General features: G+C 44.6%; 1 protein-coding gene across 1 annotated transcript in view; it reads left to right on the top strand.

The window, feature by feature from the left end:
* Positions 1–6,499: 6,499 nt before the first annotated feature.
* The window catches only part of EFHD1 (EF-hand domain family member D1), a 28,802-nt gene continuing 19,735 nt past the window's right edge, over positions 6,500–15,566 (top strand). Inside the window, exon 1 of the mRNA XM_083741980.1 lies at positions 6,500–7,084. Within this exon, the coding sequence (XP_083598106.1) occupies positions 6,771–7,084 (314 nt within the window). The 5' untranslated portion in view covers positions 6,500–6,770. The remainder of the gene's footprint in view (positions 7,085–15,566) is intronic.

The raw sequence follows: 15,566 nt of genomic DNA, 5'->3' as shown, positions 1-15,566 counted from the left end.
ATCAGCATTCCTTTTGCAATTTAGCTTTGGCTCTCTTTCAGGGTTTCACATTTATCTGAAAACATGAGAAACTATACTGTTGTTTCCCACAGCCAATAAATAGTTGGCCCCTCACAGGCACTTCTATTAGCACGCATGTTAAATAGTTCTCTTGAATTTTGTTTTTTAGCTTGGCTCTAGGAGTTCTGCATTTTACACTAGAGGAAGGAAATACTGGCTCTGAGTTTATTAGACATAACTTTTCTTTTCTTTTCTTAATTGCCCATTTGCAGACTGTTTCTTGGCTATAAGAGCTATAACGTTTCAAGCATATTAAATAATCCTAAAACCACATTTTCTCATAAGTTCCCATTGAAGATTCCATGGGTATGTTCCAGGATCATCATTCATATGCATAAATCATTATTTTGTTCACATAATCTGGGTGGTAAAACTATAAACTTTCCCTACAATTTGAATTTGTTATCATAACACTACGGATCCTTGTCTAATAATTTATTAATAGCCAAAATGTTGTGATCTAGTGTTCTCGTGATAATCAATAATTGTCACTCATTCCTTTAGAAGCTCCTTAGAACTATCCAAGAATCCTACATTTTCCCCATATTGTGAAGCAATGGGGGATTTGTTGAAGAAGAGGAGTTAATAATTTTGTTTAATGATTTTGTGTGAGTGCTCATAAAGGTAAAGGTAAAGGTACCCCTGCCCGTACGGGCCAGTCTTGACAGACTCTGGGGTTGTGCGCCCATCTCACTCAAGAGGCCAGGGGCCAGCGCTGTCCGGAGACACTTCCGGGTCACGTGGCCAGCGTGACAAAGCTGCATCTGGCGAGCCAGAGCCGCACACGGAAACGCCGTTTACCTTCCCGCTGGTAAGCGGTCCCTATTTATCTACTTGCACCCGGAGGTGCTTTCGAACTGCTAGGTTGGCAGGCGCTGGGACCGAGCAGCGGGAGCGCACCCCGCCGCAGGGATTCGAACCGCCGACCTTTCGATCGGCAAGTCCTAGGCACTGAGGCTTTAACCCACAGCGCCACCTGCGTCCCCTTGTGAGTGCTCATGGCACTATACAAAACCAAGAGAGAATCTGCCAGGGTATTACTGTGGCTAGTTTCTGTAGCGTAGTGGTTATCACGTTCGCCTCACACGCGAAAGGTCCCCTGTTCGAAACTGGGCAGAAACACAAAAACACACACACAAACACACACACATTATTACTGTGGCTAATTTATAGAACTGGGATGTCTAAACTAGGCCATGTAGTATGGATATCACATAGGTTCTGAGAAGTTTGTGAAAGTAGATAATAAATAGAATTAGGACTTACCCCCATTTCTGCCAAAGATGAAAATATGTTCTGAATTAAAAAGCAGCAATTTCATTACCTTTATAATTGGGATGGCAAAATGTTACCCTCCATCAAGGAGGTGTGTGTGATTTTGCTCTGTTGCTAGAGGACCAGGTGACCTCAGTGACTCATGGCTTTTTACAGCTACAGCTGGTTTGCCAGCTATGGCCATTCCTGGAGAGGGGGACACAGATGACCTGGGCAAAGTTATCCACACCCTGTTATCATATGGGCTGGATTATTGCAACTAACTTCACATGGGGCTACCCTTGAAGACAGTCAGGCAACTGCAGCAAGAGTGAATTGACAAGCATGTCTGCAAGAGACAACATTACACTTCTTGTTAAATTGTCTACACTGGCTGCCTATTAGTCACCAAGCTTAATTCAGGATTCTGGTACAGACACACAAACTTCAATAAAGCTTGGGACCCAAGTATCTGAAGTAACACATTTCCCCATACAATCCTGCTTGACCCTCTTGAGGATACCATCCCTAGCAGAGGTCAAAAGACAATGTCTTGCCAAAGGACCTTCTCATCATTAGCATCATGGCTATGGAATATCCTCCCTTCCAAACTTCAGCACCAACTGAAGGGTGTTTTTGTTTTTTTTAAAAAAATACCTTTAAATAATTATAGGTCCAGCCTGGAGGACTGCAGGCTTTTCTAGCTATTAATTTATATTTGTTTTCTCTGTTTATGTTGTTTGCTGTGACACACCCCAGGATAATATATAAAGAAGGGCAGGGTATAAATAAATACATAAAATTAAAAATGATTAACGCTTAAAAAACAAACAACTGCTGCTCAGCTAATAGGAACACCTTCAATCAAAAGGTTTTTTAAGTTTAACTGCATCTTTAAATAGTATTTAAAGAAGGGCTTTGATACAAATGGAATCTTAGAATGACTATCTAACCAAGATCTCTGTCATGAAGCAGAATGATCCATACAAATCAGCCTACACAATCCTAGCCATTTTGCCTGATTGATACAAAGTACAGCTAGGTGTCCTGCAGAAGGATTTTACAGAGCAGTTAGTTTGAGATGACTTGTTCAAATGAACCTTAGGAATAAAATAGACTGGTTCAGTTATTAACTGGCAAAAATAAAACAAGCAAAACAACTAACCAACCAACCAACCAAGGGAAAGCCCCCAGGCTGCCTAGACACCACACCCTCTGTCTGAGGTAAAGACCTTAATCACTGATGGGAATGGATAAACCTGGTTGTTGCCAGGGACAGTATCAGGTTGCTTTACATATTCCAGAGATACACCAAACACAAAAAACCCAAGTTTATTGCTAAGCCCTGGTGAAGGATTGCTCAGACTATGGCCTGGGCTGGTCCTTTTTGTATGCTTCTACACTTGTTTCTGCTACAGGAATGTGTTAGTAGTCTTTTAAGGTATACAAGACTTTCATGTTTTTCCTTCAGCCTAAAGTTCTACTTTTACTTTATCTGGGATTATCACATATGATGAAAAACAGTGTGGGAGGGTGTTAGGGGTGTTGGTAGTACCTCTGGTTCGGGACACATTGTTCTCCTTCTGGGGTAGTTTGTCCATCTTGGTCCCCACCCTGCCCTCACCTGTGGATCCTAGAAACTGTCAGCATGCGACAGCAGCCACATCCCAAGAACGGCTTCGACTGGCCGGTTAAACCAGGTGAGGGTAGCTGATGAGTATCAAAAGTTGGGGCTCATCAACCTGGGAAGGTAACCTATCTAGAAGACAGAAACCTTTGATCCTAAATCTCTGTTGCCTTGCAGGATATATTTGGGAGAAGGAAAGGCTAAGGAGTAAACCATACAAAAATTTGGAGTGTAGTCCCTAAAATAGTTGGATAGTGCCTTGTACACCTTTTCCTGACAACTCCTGTAGCTAAGCTGGTGTCAAACGTATTGCTCTGGACCACATCAGCAAGGTGGAGAGGATAGATATTGTCCTCTGGGTAGCCCAGGACCTCCAAGGAGGTCACTTCAGTGCTGCTAATGCAGCAGTTTGACTTCAACCCCTCTCTACAGGTGCACTCCATTGTCTCTCAGACAGACTGATGCCAACAAGTGGTTTGGCACTAAGGCAGAGTAAAATAAAGTCAATAGAGATGTGAGCAGTGGTTGGAGAAGGGAGAAAGCATTCAGGATGACTCAAGTCACACACAAAAAATGTTGATCTTAGCCCTAAGGACGTTTGTTATATGTAGCCCTTAGATTTAGGATTTCTGAATATTATTTTAACTGCAGGAAAAGCCTGGAAGACCCCTGGCCAAGCTTCCCCATGACAGACACAAACAAGCATTTAGGATTTTAAACAAAGCCCTTTTGATAATGCAAATTGACTAGCTCCTGTTCTGACAAAAAATGCACTTAAGAAAATGAACACATAAATCACTTCTTATCAGACAGATCTCTTTGGGGAAATAGAACTTAAAAAGAGACCTGACCACACCCACACAGAAAATAAAACCTCTGCTGGTTCCCTTTTGGAAAACAGAGAGCCAAAGCATAGCATTGTACTTGGGACTTGGTTCTAGTTTATTTTAGACCCCAGGAGATAGGCGGGGAGGAGGCGTGCCACTGCAATTTTAAGGAGGCTCCTCTATGCTGGGATGGGCAAATTCCAAGACCTCATGCCTTGATGAGGGCGAGGAAACAAGACACCTTCTCGTAAGTATTAGAAGCAGATTTTCCCAACAAAAAGGAGGCCATACAGGAGGGTCAGAGCTGGACAGTAGCTTGGGGCAAGATGTAAAGATGGATCACATCATTTTATTCTGAATTAACATGGAATAACTGGTCCCACAGCTTCTATAATCACAGCCCTAACACCATACATAAATATACTTGGAAAGTGTGGGCTTTCTTTAACCATTTAATCAAATTAAATCTTGTATTTCCATCTTCTGCCTTAGAAGGTAGTCAAACATGTTATCAAGGACGTAACTAATAAAGCTTAAGTTATATGCCATATTTTGGAGTAGATCATTTACTATTCATTTACCTCATAACTGCTTTAAGCGCTCATAATTTAAACATGTGGGAAATGCACAGATCTATTTTCCTTCCTTGTTATTTCCCAGCCCTGTTAGAAATTGTATAATTATCATAATCATCATTTCCACCCTAGCTTTTATTTATTTAGGATGGCTTATATTTGAAATGTTAAAAAAAGCTGCAGAACAAATAATATATCATAAATTGGTATTTAGATAAAATTGTAGACGGTTGATTAGCAGGAAGCCTCACAGAGCTGCAATTCTACAACCCTTAACAGAATCCTTCGGGGCAAACAATGTGCTTTAAATGTAAGGAGCTATTGCTTCAACAGCTGAAATCACAGCAAAGAAACAAAAATTATTCAATGTGTTTTGATGCACCAAGAACTGGAAAGAGAAAATTTAGTTCAGTTCTAGGGTAAAATCACAGCCAGCAGTTTCATTTAGAAAAGGTAGGGCCACCAGGGAGCAGCTCCTCCACTATTTGGATCAACATGTGATCCATGTATTGATGGAGCTTCTACTTGTGGCCAGCTCACAGTTCTGTGGGTGCTGGGTGGCTGGTGTTGAAACTGCACACCTGTGCACACTTAAGGGGATGCGAGTGGCACTGTGGTCTAAACCACAGATCCTAGGGTTTGCTTATCAGAAGGTTGGCGGTTCGAATCCCCACAACGGGGTGAGCTCCCGTTGTTCGGTCCCTGCTCCTGCCCACCTAGCAGTTCTAAAGCATGTCAAAGTGCAAGTAGATAAATAGGTACCGCTCGGGCGGGAAGGTAAACGATGTTTCCTGTTTCCGTGCGCTGTTCTGGCTCGGCTTAGTCATGCTGGCCACATAACCCGGAAGATGTACACCAGCTCCCTCGGCCAGTAAAGCGAGATGAGCACCGCAACCCCAGAGTTGTCCGAGATTGGACCTAACGGTCAGGGGTCCCTTTACCTTTATGCACACTTAAGTAAACCCTGTTGAAAACTTCCAGATTTACTTCCAAGTAGCCACAGTCAAGTTCCTGTTGCATACGGGTCTATTTGCACTTTACTTGAATACCCAAAGTGCAGGTCCCTTTGCTTCTGAGACAAAGTGTGTGTCCTAATAGCCACAGCATACTGTTCTACAACCTTACATTTGAAGAACACCAGATGGGGGAACCTTTTACTATAAATCTCCCTTCTCCCTCACCATAATCTGAAATGACACTCCTGAACCCCTAAATAAATAGTCCTTGGCTCACTTGGTGATTAAAAATGGGGTGAAGGGGGTGGGGTGGGGGTGGGAAGAGAGAAAGATCCAAAGCATGAGGTAAACAGGACCACTTTGTGTGAAATATAGAGTGCATTGACCCAGGGAAGTTTAAGTTTTCAGCTAGAGGACACGGGTGGCGCTGTGGATAAAACCTCAGTGCCTAGGACTTGCCGATCGCATGGTCGGCGGTTCGAATCCCCACGGCGGGGCGCGCTCCCGTTGCTCGGTCCCAGCGCCTGCCAACCTAGCAGTTTGAAAGCACCTCCGGGTGCAAGTAGATAAAGAGGGACCGCTTACCAGTGGGAAGGTAAACAGCGTTCCATGTGCTGCGCTGGCTCGCCAGATGCAGCTTGTCACGCTGGCCACGTGACCCAGAAGTGTCTGCGGACAGCGCTGGCTCCTGGCCTCTAGAGTGAGATGAGCGCACAACCCTAGAGTCTGTCAAGACTGGCCCGCACGGGCAGGGGTACCTTTACCTTGGGGAGGTGCAGCTGCTTCCTTAGCTTGTGTGTGTATCAGGGGCCCACCTACTATAAAACTGATGCAGTTTAAGGTTGGGGGCCCCTAATCCCAGAGGGGTCCCAGAAGCGAATTTAGTGTACATTGCTTGTTTATTTTTACACGACTTAACTTGATTTTTTTGTGTGTGTGTTCATATTTCAACAAAGTTTGTCAGTCAGTAGCACAGATGCTGTAAAGGTGTGGTGATCTGTCCTGAGACAAACCCACTGAAGAAGATAACCTCATTGCTGGTTGCTAATATATATATACGTGTATATATATATATATATATATATATACACGCGTAAGTGCATGTATGCGCTCTGGAATAATGAAAGTCGGCTTCCAGCCATGAAGAAATAAAGGCGAAACGTTGAGTCAGAGCGAACAGGTGCGGGGGAAGAGGAACTAATGGAGAACAACCTCCGGCTCCCCCGCAAGGCAGAGTCTCCGGAGGCCGAGCCTGGAGCGCGCCAATTCCCCGGCGCCTCCTTAAGTCCCGGCCCGGCCTCCCTCCGCCTCCCCGCCCCCTGGCCCTGACTCGCCTTCCCCGCCAATTCGCCCAAGTCTTAGAATAAAGTTCGGGGCCGGCAGACTTCTTTCCTCAGCGCAGGAGCGAAGTGGCCCCGCGGAGGTTTTTCTTCTCGCCGCCGCCGCCGCCGCTCGTTCTTCGCCCCGCAACATGGCCTCGGCCGAGCTGGCCCAGAAGCTGCAGCGCCGGCTGCTGCGGGACGGCAGCACTTCGGAGGCTCCTCCCGAGGACGGCGACGAGCCCGCGGGGTCCGAGGCGAGCCTGGCGGAGCCGGACGACGACGACGACGACCAGAACCCCGTGAACGCCTCCGCGGACCCGGAGCTGAGCGCCAAGCTGAGTCGCAGGCAGGACATCAACGCGGGCGCGGCGCGGCCCCGCTTCGCCCAGATCTTCAATCCTTACACGGAGTTCAAGGAGTTCAGCCGCCGGCAGATCAAGGACATGGAGCGGCTTTTCCGACTGTAAGCACCGCCCCGTCCCCGGCCCTCCTTTCCTCCTTAGCCCGGGTCCCTGTACGGAGTGGAAAGCGCCTGCTTCGGAGTAGAACCGGGCGGCTGCACGTGCGCTTGGAGTTGCATCGATGCGGCGCGGTTCTCAGCGCCTTTAGTTCAGAGGTGTAAAAAAATAGAAAATCCCGTTGAGCTCCACGGAGTAAGCAGCTCCTCTGCTGCTGGAGATCGGGATTGCATGCAAGCAATGCATGTTTTCTAGGCAGGAGAAAAAACCCAACCCGCTTAGTTCACTAGGATTTACTCTCCAGTAAATGTATGTATGTATGATGGCAGCCTTAATTAGCAAAACGTTCTGCAACCGAGCCTTCACTGGAAGCACGGGCTGAATCCGGTCAAGTACTATTTCACACGACTGCTGGTTTAGTAGCCACGGGAAAAGTGCTTTGAAGCTCTTGTGATCTGGGGGTAGGTGTGAGTGGTTGGCTAGCGAGAAGCAGCAATTTTGTCCCCCCCGTTCCCCCCCCCCCCCAGTTCTTAGTGGTTGTATGAGATGAAAATATGATCTTCTGTATGTTTACTCCGAAGTAAGACCTATTCTGCTCCGTGGAGTTTACTCCCAGGTAACTGTGCATAAGATTGCAGCCTAAAACCAAGAACTGCTTCTGTAGAATGGATGTCAAGCTTGGTTTCTTAACTAGGAGTTCTTTAATTGCAGCTCTTTTCTGGAGAAGTCTGAGTCTGGGTTTTAGCTTATTTTGTGCAAAGCAGGTTGAGGATAGCCTTGCAGAACTACATCTACCCTGGTCATTATGGAAAGTAGAGCTTTTAAGTACCCCCAGGTTAGTAGCATTCAAGTGCCTGCACTTCTTTCCTTTGCTACCCTTCCTGCAGTACTGTATAGCCTTATGAATGAGAATAGGTGAAAAAGGATCTGTATTCTTTTCATTTTATTTTTAAAGTTTACACTCACTAAGTTGTAAAACAGGTTGCCGTTTTCAACTTGCAGAACTGGGACCACTGTGTGTGAATTGCACCTCTTGTACCAGTCATCTCAAGGTTTGTTTTTCTTCTGTGGTCTAGTTTTGGAACAGTTTATACTTAGTAGCAATGCTCAAAAGCCACACTGCAACAACAACAAAAAGTTTGACCATCCTCATCTCTGCAAAGCCAACTGCAGTTATATTTAGCATGTTCCTTTTAAGTCGTGAAATATGACTATTTGTCACTTGTTCCAGTCTTGCTTAAGCACCCTTTGAAAAGGGACTTTTGGGGCTGCCTTTTCTTAGTAAGTCTATGCTAGCACAGCTTCCTTAAGTCAGTGTTGCAATTACGTGTCCCACTGAACTTAGTGGGACTTACTTCCAAACATGCGTAGGATGTGGAAGTGTACTGGGTGACGTGTTCTGAAAGTTGTAGGTTGTAGTTTAATATTGTCTCCTAGAAAAACACTATTCAGGCAGTGTAGTTTGCTAGTAGTTTAAACTGTCTGGGATGGTAGTGGTGTTTTTGTTTATTACTGTGCTAAGTATGTTAGCACTACTTTTATCTAGTTGATAAAGGTTTGTTTTATCCATAAACCTGTAGTCCTGGAAGAAAATGTGAACCACCCCCCAAACAGCTATTTATGATGGTGCTGAAATAGCCATTGTAATGAGGCAGGACAGCGCATTATGAGGTGTATAGCTATAACAACTCCATCAGCGATTAGTGTCGCAACAAAGATCCCTTGACTTTGATTATGGTTTTTCCCTGATTGGTATTTGTTTTGTTTAAGGAGAGGCTGTTGGTGGAGCTAGGGACCAAGAACAAAGTTGATCACATCTTTGAGATAGGAATCTGAAGACTATAAAGCACATCCCAAGCCAAGAGAGTGGAGATTGTGTAACCTGTGAAACTGAGTTGAGGCTGAAAAAGAGGCACACTTTCTGTTCCACTCCCCTTGAGACAAAGAACTGAAATAGATTGTCCCCATCAGACAGTTGCATAAAACCTCAGAATTAAGGAGAAGCTGTTTGATACTTCATTTCATTATTATTTAATAACAAAAATTGTAGCCCACCCTTCATAATTTGCTGTAATTGCTACTAACCCACCCACCTGAGCCTTACAGCACAGAGCAATTGCAGGGGGTTGGACTAGATGACCCTCGGGGTACCTTCCAACTGTGCAAGTCCATGATTCTATCCCAGCACTGAAAGTGCTTCTGAGACCACGCTGCTCTTAAATAACATCCATGTGCCTCTTCTTGTGGTAGGTAGAAAGAAATAACTGCATTTTTACCAGTACACTGAAGGGCAACTGCATTGCTTTTAATGCAAAGCCCAAGGGCAGAATTAACATAATTCTTTATTACTTGAAGCAAAAAGACAAACACTGTCTGTGGGCTAGTTATGAAAGACAGAGGCAAATGCTGCATATTTTACTTCACTTTAAAACAGGTGTATGGAACTTTTGGGCGCCAGGTGTAACTAAATTACAACTCCCATCAGCCCCAGCCAGCGTGGCTAATGGCCAGGAATGATGGGAGTTGTAGTTCAGCAACCTCTGGCAGGCCAATGGTTCCCCACACCTGCTTTAAACCACAGTAGCAGCTGTGCCTCCAGTCTAAGGAAAGCTGCTAGTACCAAAAAGGGAGGGATATAAATAAGCTGGGTGTTAACTAAGACCACTCATCAGTCCAAGGCCTGGTTTTCCACTTCCGTTACATGTCAACACTGTGAGCCTCATTAGGATTTTTAAGGGCCTCTGTAACAGTAATACTTCTACAGAAGAAGAGAGACGTTACCTCCCCATAAGAACATTGCAGCGACCAGGAAAGTACAGTGGTACCTCGGGTTATATATGCTTCAGGTTACATACGCTTCAGGTTACAGACTCCGCTAACCCAGAAATAGTGCTTCAGGTTAAGAACTTTGCTTCAGGATGAGAACAGAAATCATGCTCCGGTGGCAGCAGGAGGCCCCATTAGCTAAAGTGGTGCTTCAGGTTAAGAACAGTTTCAGGTTAAGAAAGGACCTTCGGAACGAATTAAGTACTTAACCCAAGGTACCACTGTAGCATCTAGCTTTCCTATGCAATATTGAATGCATATGAGCCCTATGGAGTATAGACCTTGCAGTCTATGCCTCCTTGGTTTTGGCCTCCACCTTCCAGGTAACAACTTGCTGGTAACAACTGTCTTCCGATTCTGCCAACATGACTTTCCTGCCTAGAGGTGAGTTGCAGTCCAGCTCCCATGTAGAGTCAAGACATCTCCAACCCTCAGTGCCAAGGCACTATATTACAAGTGGGCTATGCTTTTCTTCCAGTATGCATAAACAGGTCTTGCTGCAATTTGAGGCCGTCAGTAGGCAGCTATGCCAACTCCAGGGGGATGACAGAACAACAGGTGAGCGAGCAAGCAAGCAGTGTGGATGGCCCAGGTGAGCTGTTCAACAGAGATGGGGAAGGCCAAACTGCTCTCTGAAGTGCCTCCCACTCTCTATTAAACATGGCTGCATTGAAGTTTGGCAAACCACTCTCTGAAGCACCTCCCAACCCCCTTTAAAAGTGGGTGGGGCTTGGGGTGGGGGACTTGGTCAGATGTAAAGAGGAGAGGGGTTAGCCAGGTGTGGAGAATGGGGGCCCAGCAAAGCAGAGGCAGCAGCCCCTAGTAAAAGCATAGGAACGTATAATGTGTTCTGTGTCAACAGATCCTTGGAGATTTTGCTCTTTAGAACTAGAGCTGATGGTGTCTGTCACATTTGTTTGTTGATGCGTCTGCTCTAGTTGTGTATAACATTGGGAATGGCATCTTCATTTGTAGGTTCAAAGGGTATGTGTGGTGAAGGTGAGGGAGCCTTAAACCTTTCCCCTTCCTCCAGCTTACCTCCTTATTATATGCCTTTTCCCCAGCCTGGCTCTGGTGCCAGAGCTGAGAGAGAGTGAAGCAATGGAAGCAACTGAGAATAGGGAGGAAGGCAGGTGAGGGGGGTGGTTTTGACATAAATATGAAGAAGCTTCTCCCCCACTTCACATGTCAACAGGACAAACACAGCAACTACAAGCTTGCCTTGCCACCTTGGGTCTGTCAGAAAGCTCAGGAGCTGGTTGGGTTGGGTTTTGGAGACCTCAAGGACTGTAGCATGTGGGGAGGAGGCTTCTTTGAAGCACACAGGGGAAGTCTGCCAGTGCAGACAACTGCTGATGCAACTTTCTTTGTTCAGCCCTAATTAGGTATTGATAAGCTTTGTTCACAGTCGCCTTTACCTTCGAATAAAACCATTTTTCAAATTGTAGAAGGCACAGCGGCTAATTAAACAAAATCATCTTGGGGTGGGGAAACGGCAGTTAATTCCAGGAGGGAAAGAATAGTTATGAGTGTCTTCCAGATCAAATAACACCTAGGAAAACAAAGCAATTATTATTCAGCGTGGGGATTCTACGGAAAAGGGTTTTCCTCAGTTTTGCCAGAAAACCTGACAAATGCACACAGTGGAATTTTAGCTTTAGAAAACTTGACTGGCTTCAGAGTCCAACATCCATTTTTTTTTATTTAATGACGTCTATGTTATCTTGTTTTTATATTCTGCTGGAAGCTGTCCAGAGTGGCTGGGAAAGCCTAGCCAGATGGGCAGGGTATAAATATCATCATCATCATCATTATTATTATTATTTATACCAACTTGTATTTAAACACTTAATAACAGTTTTACAGAACCTCCATGGTGGTCTACTGAAGCCAGTGACCAACTCTTTATGCTTTAGTTTAGGAAAAGCGATTGACGGCAGAAGTAACAAACAAAATAGTTTAGTCTCAGGTGGCCCTATCTGGAAATTCTGTTCCCCACTCCCCTGACTTGTCTTCAACAATCAGAGAATAAATGTGGGATGCTTTGCCCTGAACATCTTGGTTAATAGCATTCAATGTTCTCATTCATTCTTTTTGACCTTTTTTGAACCCAGCTCTAGTGCTGGCTGTTTGCCACATACTAAATAAGCTCCAAAGGCCAATTGTGTGCTGTGAAGAATATTTCCTTTTGCTCCCTGCACGTCAACATAATAAAGCACATTCTAGTTCTAACATTGCTAGTCATCCAGAAGAGTGATTTCAGATCATAAGAACATGAAGAAGAACTTTGCTAGATCAGAAGAAAACTCCATTTAATCAAGCTTTCTGTTCTCACACAGTGGCCAGCCAGGTACCTATGGGAAGTCCATCCCAGTGAAGTTCAAATCTATTGGCTTGTATATGTGGGCATCACTAATCTATAATTGTTAGTGGAAAGCATTCAGCCTGAATGATGCGATTTGTTTCAAGCTTCTCGCCAAAGAAAATTACTCTCTTCTGATGATTTAAAATGTTCATCCTCTTTGACTGGCAAGAAATTAAAGGAGTAAGGAGAAATCACTGCCCCTATCAGAGCAATGCAGGTGTATCCTGTCCAAGACCATATTAAAAAAAAACAGCCGCCCTGCCTTTCTGGCTCTGGCATGATGTGTAAATATTGCAGCGAAACTTGACTGATCTGTGTTGTGTTTACATGATTTTACTGCACTCAGTAAGCAGACCTGTTCCCTACTGTCTAGCATGTAGGCTACAAATATACCCTCTTGGGGTGGGGGTGGTGATGTGTAGACTGTCCCCCACAATTTTGTTAGTGCATATACTTGAAGGGATACCTAGTCTTTTGATTTTATCTTTGGCTGTGATCCAGCTGTGTTGTGGCTTGCTTCCCTGTCTGCCAGACCACTGCCTTTGTGCCTTTTCAGCCAGCTGCTCTGGGTAGTATAAAGTTCTTTACTGCTGTGTTAATCTGGCAAGAAAGATTGGGGGGGGGGGAGTCCCCAACCGAAAAGGGAAGTGCCTCTTTTTAAAACCTCATCCATCATTCTTCTCTGCCAGAGATACCAATGGACTGCCATGTGCAGTAGTCAGAAGGGATAGGTTTGTACAGTGATGGTTCCACTGCAGATGCATTGAGATATTTTAATTATGAGAGCCTCTGAAAATAATCTCTGTACACTGTTGGTGTGATTTGCACATTCCTTCAGTCAAATTATTGCAGGATAGTGTGTGGGGGAGAGAGAGGGAACACACTGTATGAAAGAGTGGAGCAGGGCTTTCTGTTGCTGTTGCTGCTACCACCACCACCACCACTACTAACTTTTCTGTTTTGATTAAACACTCCTCTTTAATTATATAGGGAATGTGCCAGATCTGCACACCCAAAGCCTGACTCTTTTCAGCACTAGTGCATGCCAGGAAGGGAGCAGTGGTATGACATTGCAATCAGTCATCCTCCTGTGTCAGCCTGTTGGAGTAAAGGAAGTTGTAGTTGATCCTCCAAGCACTTCCAGATGTTTTGCAAGCACTGAAAAATAGTCAAAAGTCCTCACTGTGAAAGAGTTACAGTCTAGATGCTAGAATTCATGGGCAATTTTTGCTAGTGTAGAACGCAGGCTTGGCTGGGATTGGGAATGGTATCTTAATCTACTTTTTCCACTGCAGACAGTGTATCTTTAGATCCACAGCAGGGCAACAACTTCATTAGGACCAACCAAAACATTGTAAAATAGTGAGAAAACCTTCAAACTCTCCAGAACTCCACCTCAGGCTAGAACAGCCTTCCTCATCCTGCTGCCCTCTAAATAGGTTGTACTTGGAAAAACAACTGGAGGGCACTAGGTTGGCAAGACAAAGCTAGATATTCTTCAAAATATCTACCTTGATGAAGCTTTCTGGAGAGCCTGAAAGCTTGCTCACTTTTTTTGATGTTTTGGTTAGTCCTAATAAAGATACTGCCTGACTGTTTATACACCCACACCCACCTGAAACAAACACAAATGTATGTCTATAAATGGACCAGCCCGGGTACCCAAATCCTTTTTATTTTTTTAAGTGTTACTCTTTCTTTCTTGTTATGCTAATTAAAGGTAAAGGTACCCCTGCCCGTACGGGCCAGTCTTGACAGACTCTAGGGTTGTGCGCTCCTCTCACTTAAGAGGCCAGGAGCCAGCGCTGTCCGGAGACACCTCCGAGTGACGTGGCCAGCGTGACGAAGCTGCTCTGGCGAGCCAGCACCAGCGCAGCACACAGAAACACCGTTTACCTTCCCGCTATAAAGCGGTACCTATTTATCTACTTGCACTTAGGGGTGCTTTCGAACTGCTAGGTGGGCAGGAGCTGGGACCGAAAGACGGGAGCTCACCCCGCTGCGGGGATTCGAACCGCCGACCATACGATCGGCAAGTCCTAGGCACTGAGGTTTTACCCACAGCGCCACCCGCGCCCTGTTATGCTAATTAGACACCCTTAATTTGGAATACATCTAATAGTTGGTTTTGCCAGCCCCTAGGTATGCCTCTGGTTGTTAATGGACTCTCTAGTGTAAAATTTGTATACTTCTGGTGAACACTATATTGCTGCTCTTGAAGCTTGACATAGTTTTAAGTTCATGTATTATTAACAGGTATCTGTTCCAAGTATTAAGGGTGATTATTTAAATGAGATTTGGTAAGCTCTTGAGTCTTCAATTTAGAGCAGTTCCCCTTCCCTTCCTGTGTTGTTTTCCCATGTTGCATTCTAGATTAAAAACTCTTTGGACTTGGGCTCTTGTATTCTATAAAGCACATTCCATGCTGATGGAACTGCAATAAAATCATAATAAGAATTGGTCCTTAATAAATAGATAATACAGTAAATAAGATAATATATAAAATAAAAATGCCACTGATTTTTTCCCCATGTTTGGAAACAAAAAATGTCTAGCCTCGAAAACAGAGAGTAGAGAAAGGTATTTCTAAATTGTCTAGATTGACAACATTGAGCACATGAAATGAAATCTGAGTTGCTGATGTTGGAACATTACAAGAGAGCACACTTTAGCCAACCTTAATTGTTGGTTAAAATTAGTAGCTGTTGCTTAGACCAGCAGCCTTCTCATTTCTTGTATCAACAGTAAGAACCAACAGGAATTTCTAAACCATATGTCTATTTCTAGAGCAAATGTCTGCTGATATGTAGGAGGCATATGCTGGGGAATTCTTTTGGAGGGTGGGTAGGAGGAGTGAGGCTGGGAAGCCTGGTGTATTTCACTTTGTTCTTGACAAGTGCTATAGTAATTTCTCTTTCTTTCCACATTTTTGCACCACCTTTCTGAGAAGCTCAAGGCAGCAGACCTCCCCAACCCCCTCATTTTACTGTCACAAGGCTGGGCTGGTTTGCCCAAGCTCACCCAGTAAGCATACACAATCATAAATTTGACATGACCAAAAGGGCCATGTGGTCCAACCCGCTGTAATATAATAATATTTTGCCCAATGCGTGGCTCAAATCCACGACTCTGAGATTAAGAGTCTCATGCTTTACAAACTGAGCTATCCCTGATCAAGTGGGATATGAACTCCCACCTCTATGGTCTATGCTTTGAGGTTCTATTACAGTCAAGCGCTGTACAAATGTGAAATGAAATTAATGAATATTCCTGATTCTATATTCACTATTTCACGC

The sequence above is a fragment of the Podarcis gaigeae genome (genome assembly GCF_964106915.1).
Source record: "Podarcis gaigeae genome assembly, chromosome: 5".
Classification (NCBI taxonomy): domain Eukaryota; kingdom Metazoa; phylum Chordata; class Lepidosauria; order Squamata; family Lacertidae; genus Podarcis; species Podarcis gaigeae.
Note: the sequence above shows the minus strand (reverse complement) of the source record. Positions and strands in the feature narration are given on the sequence as shown.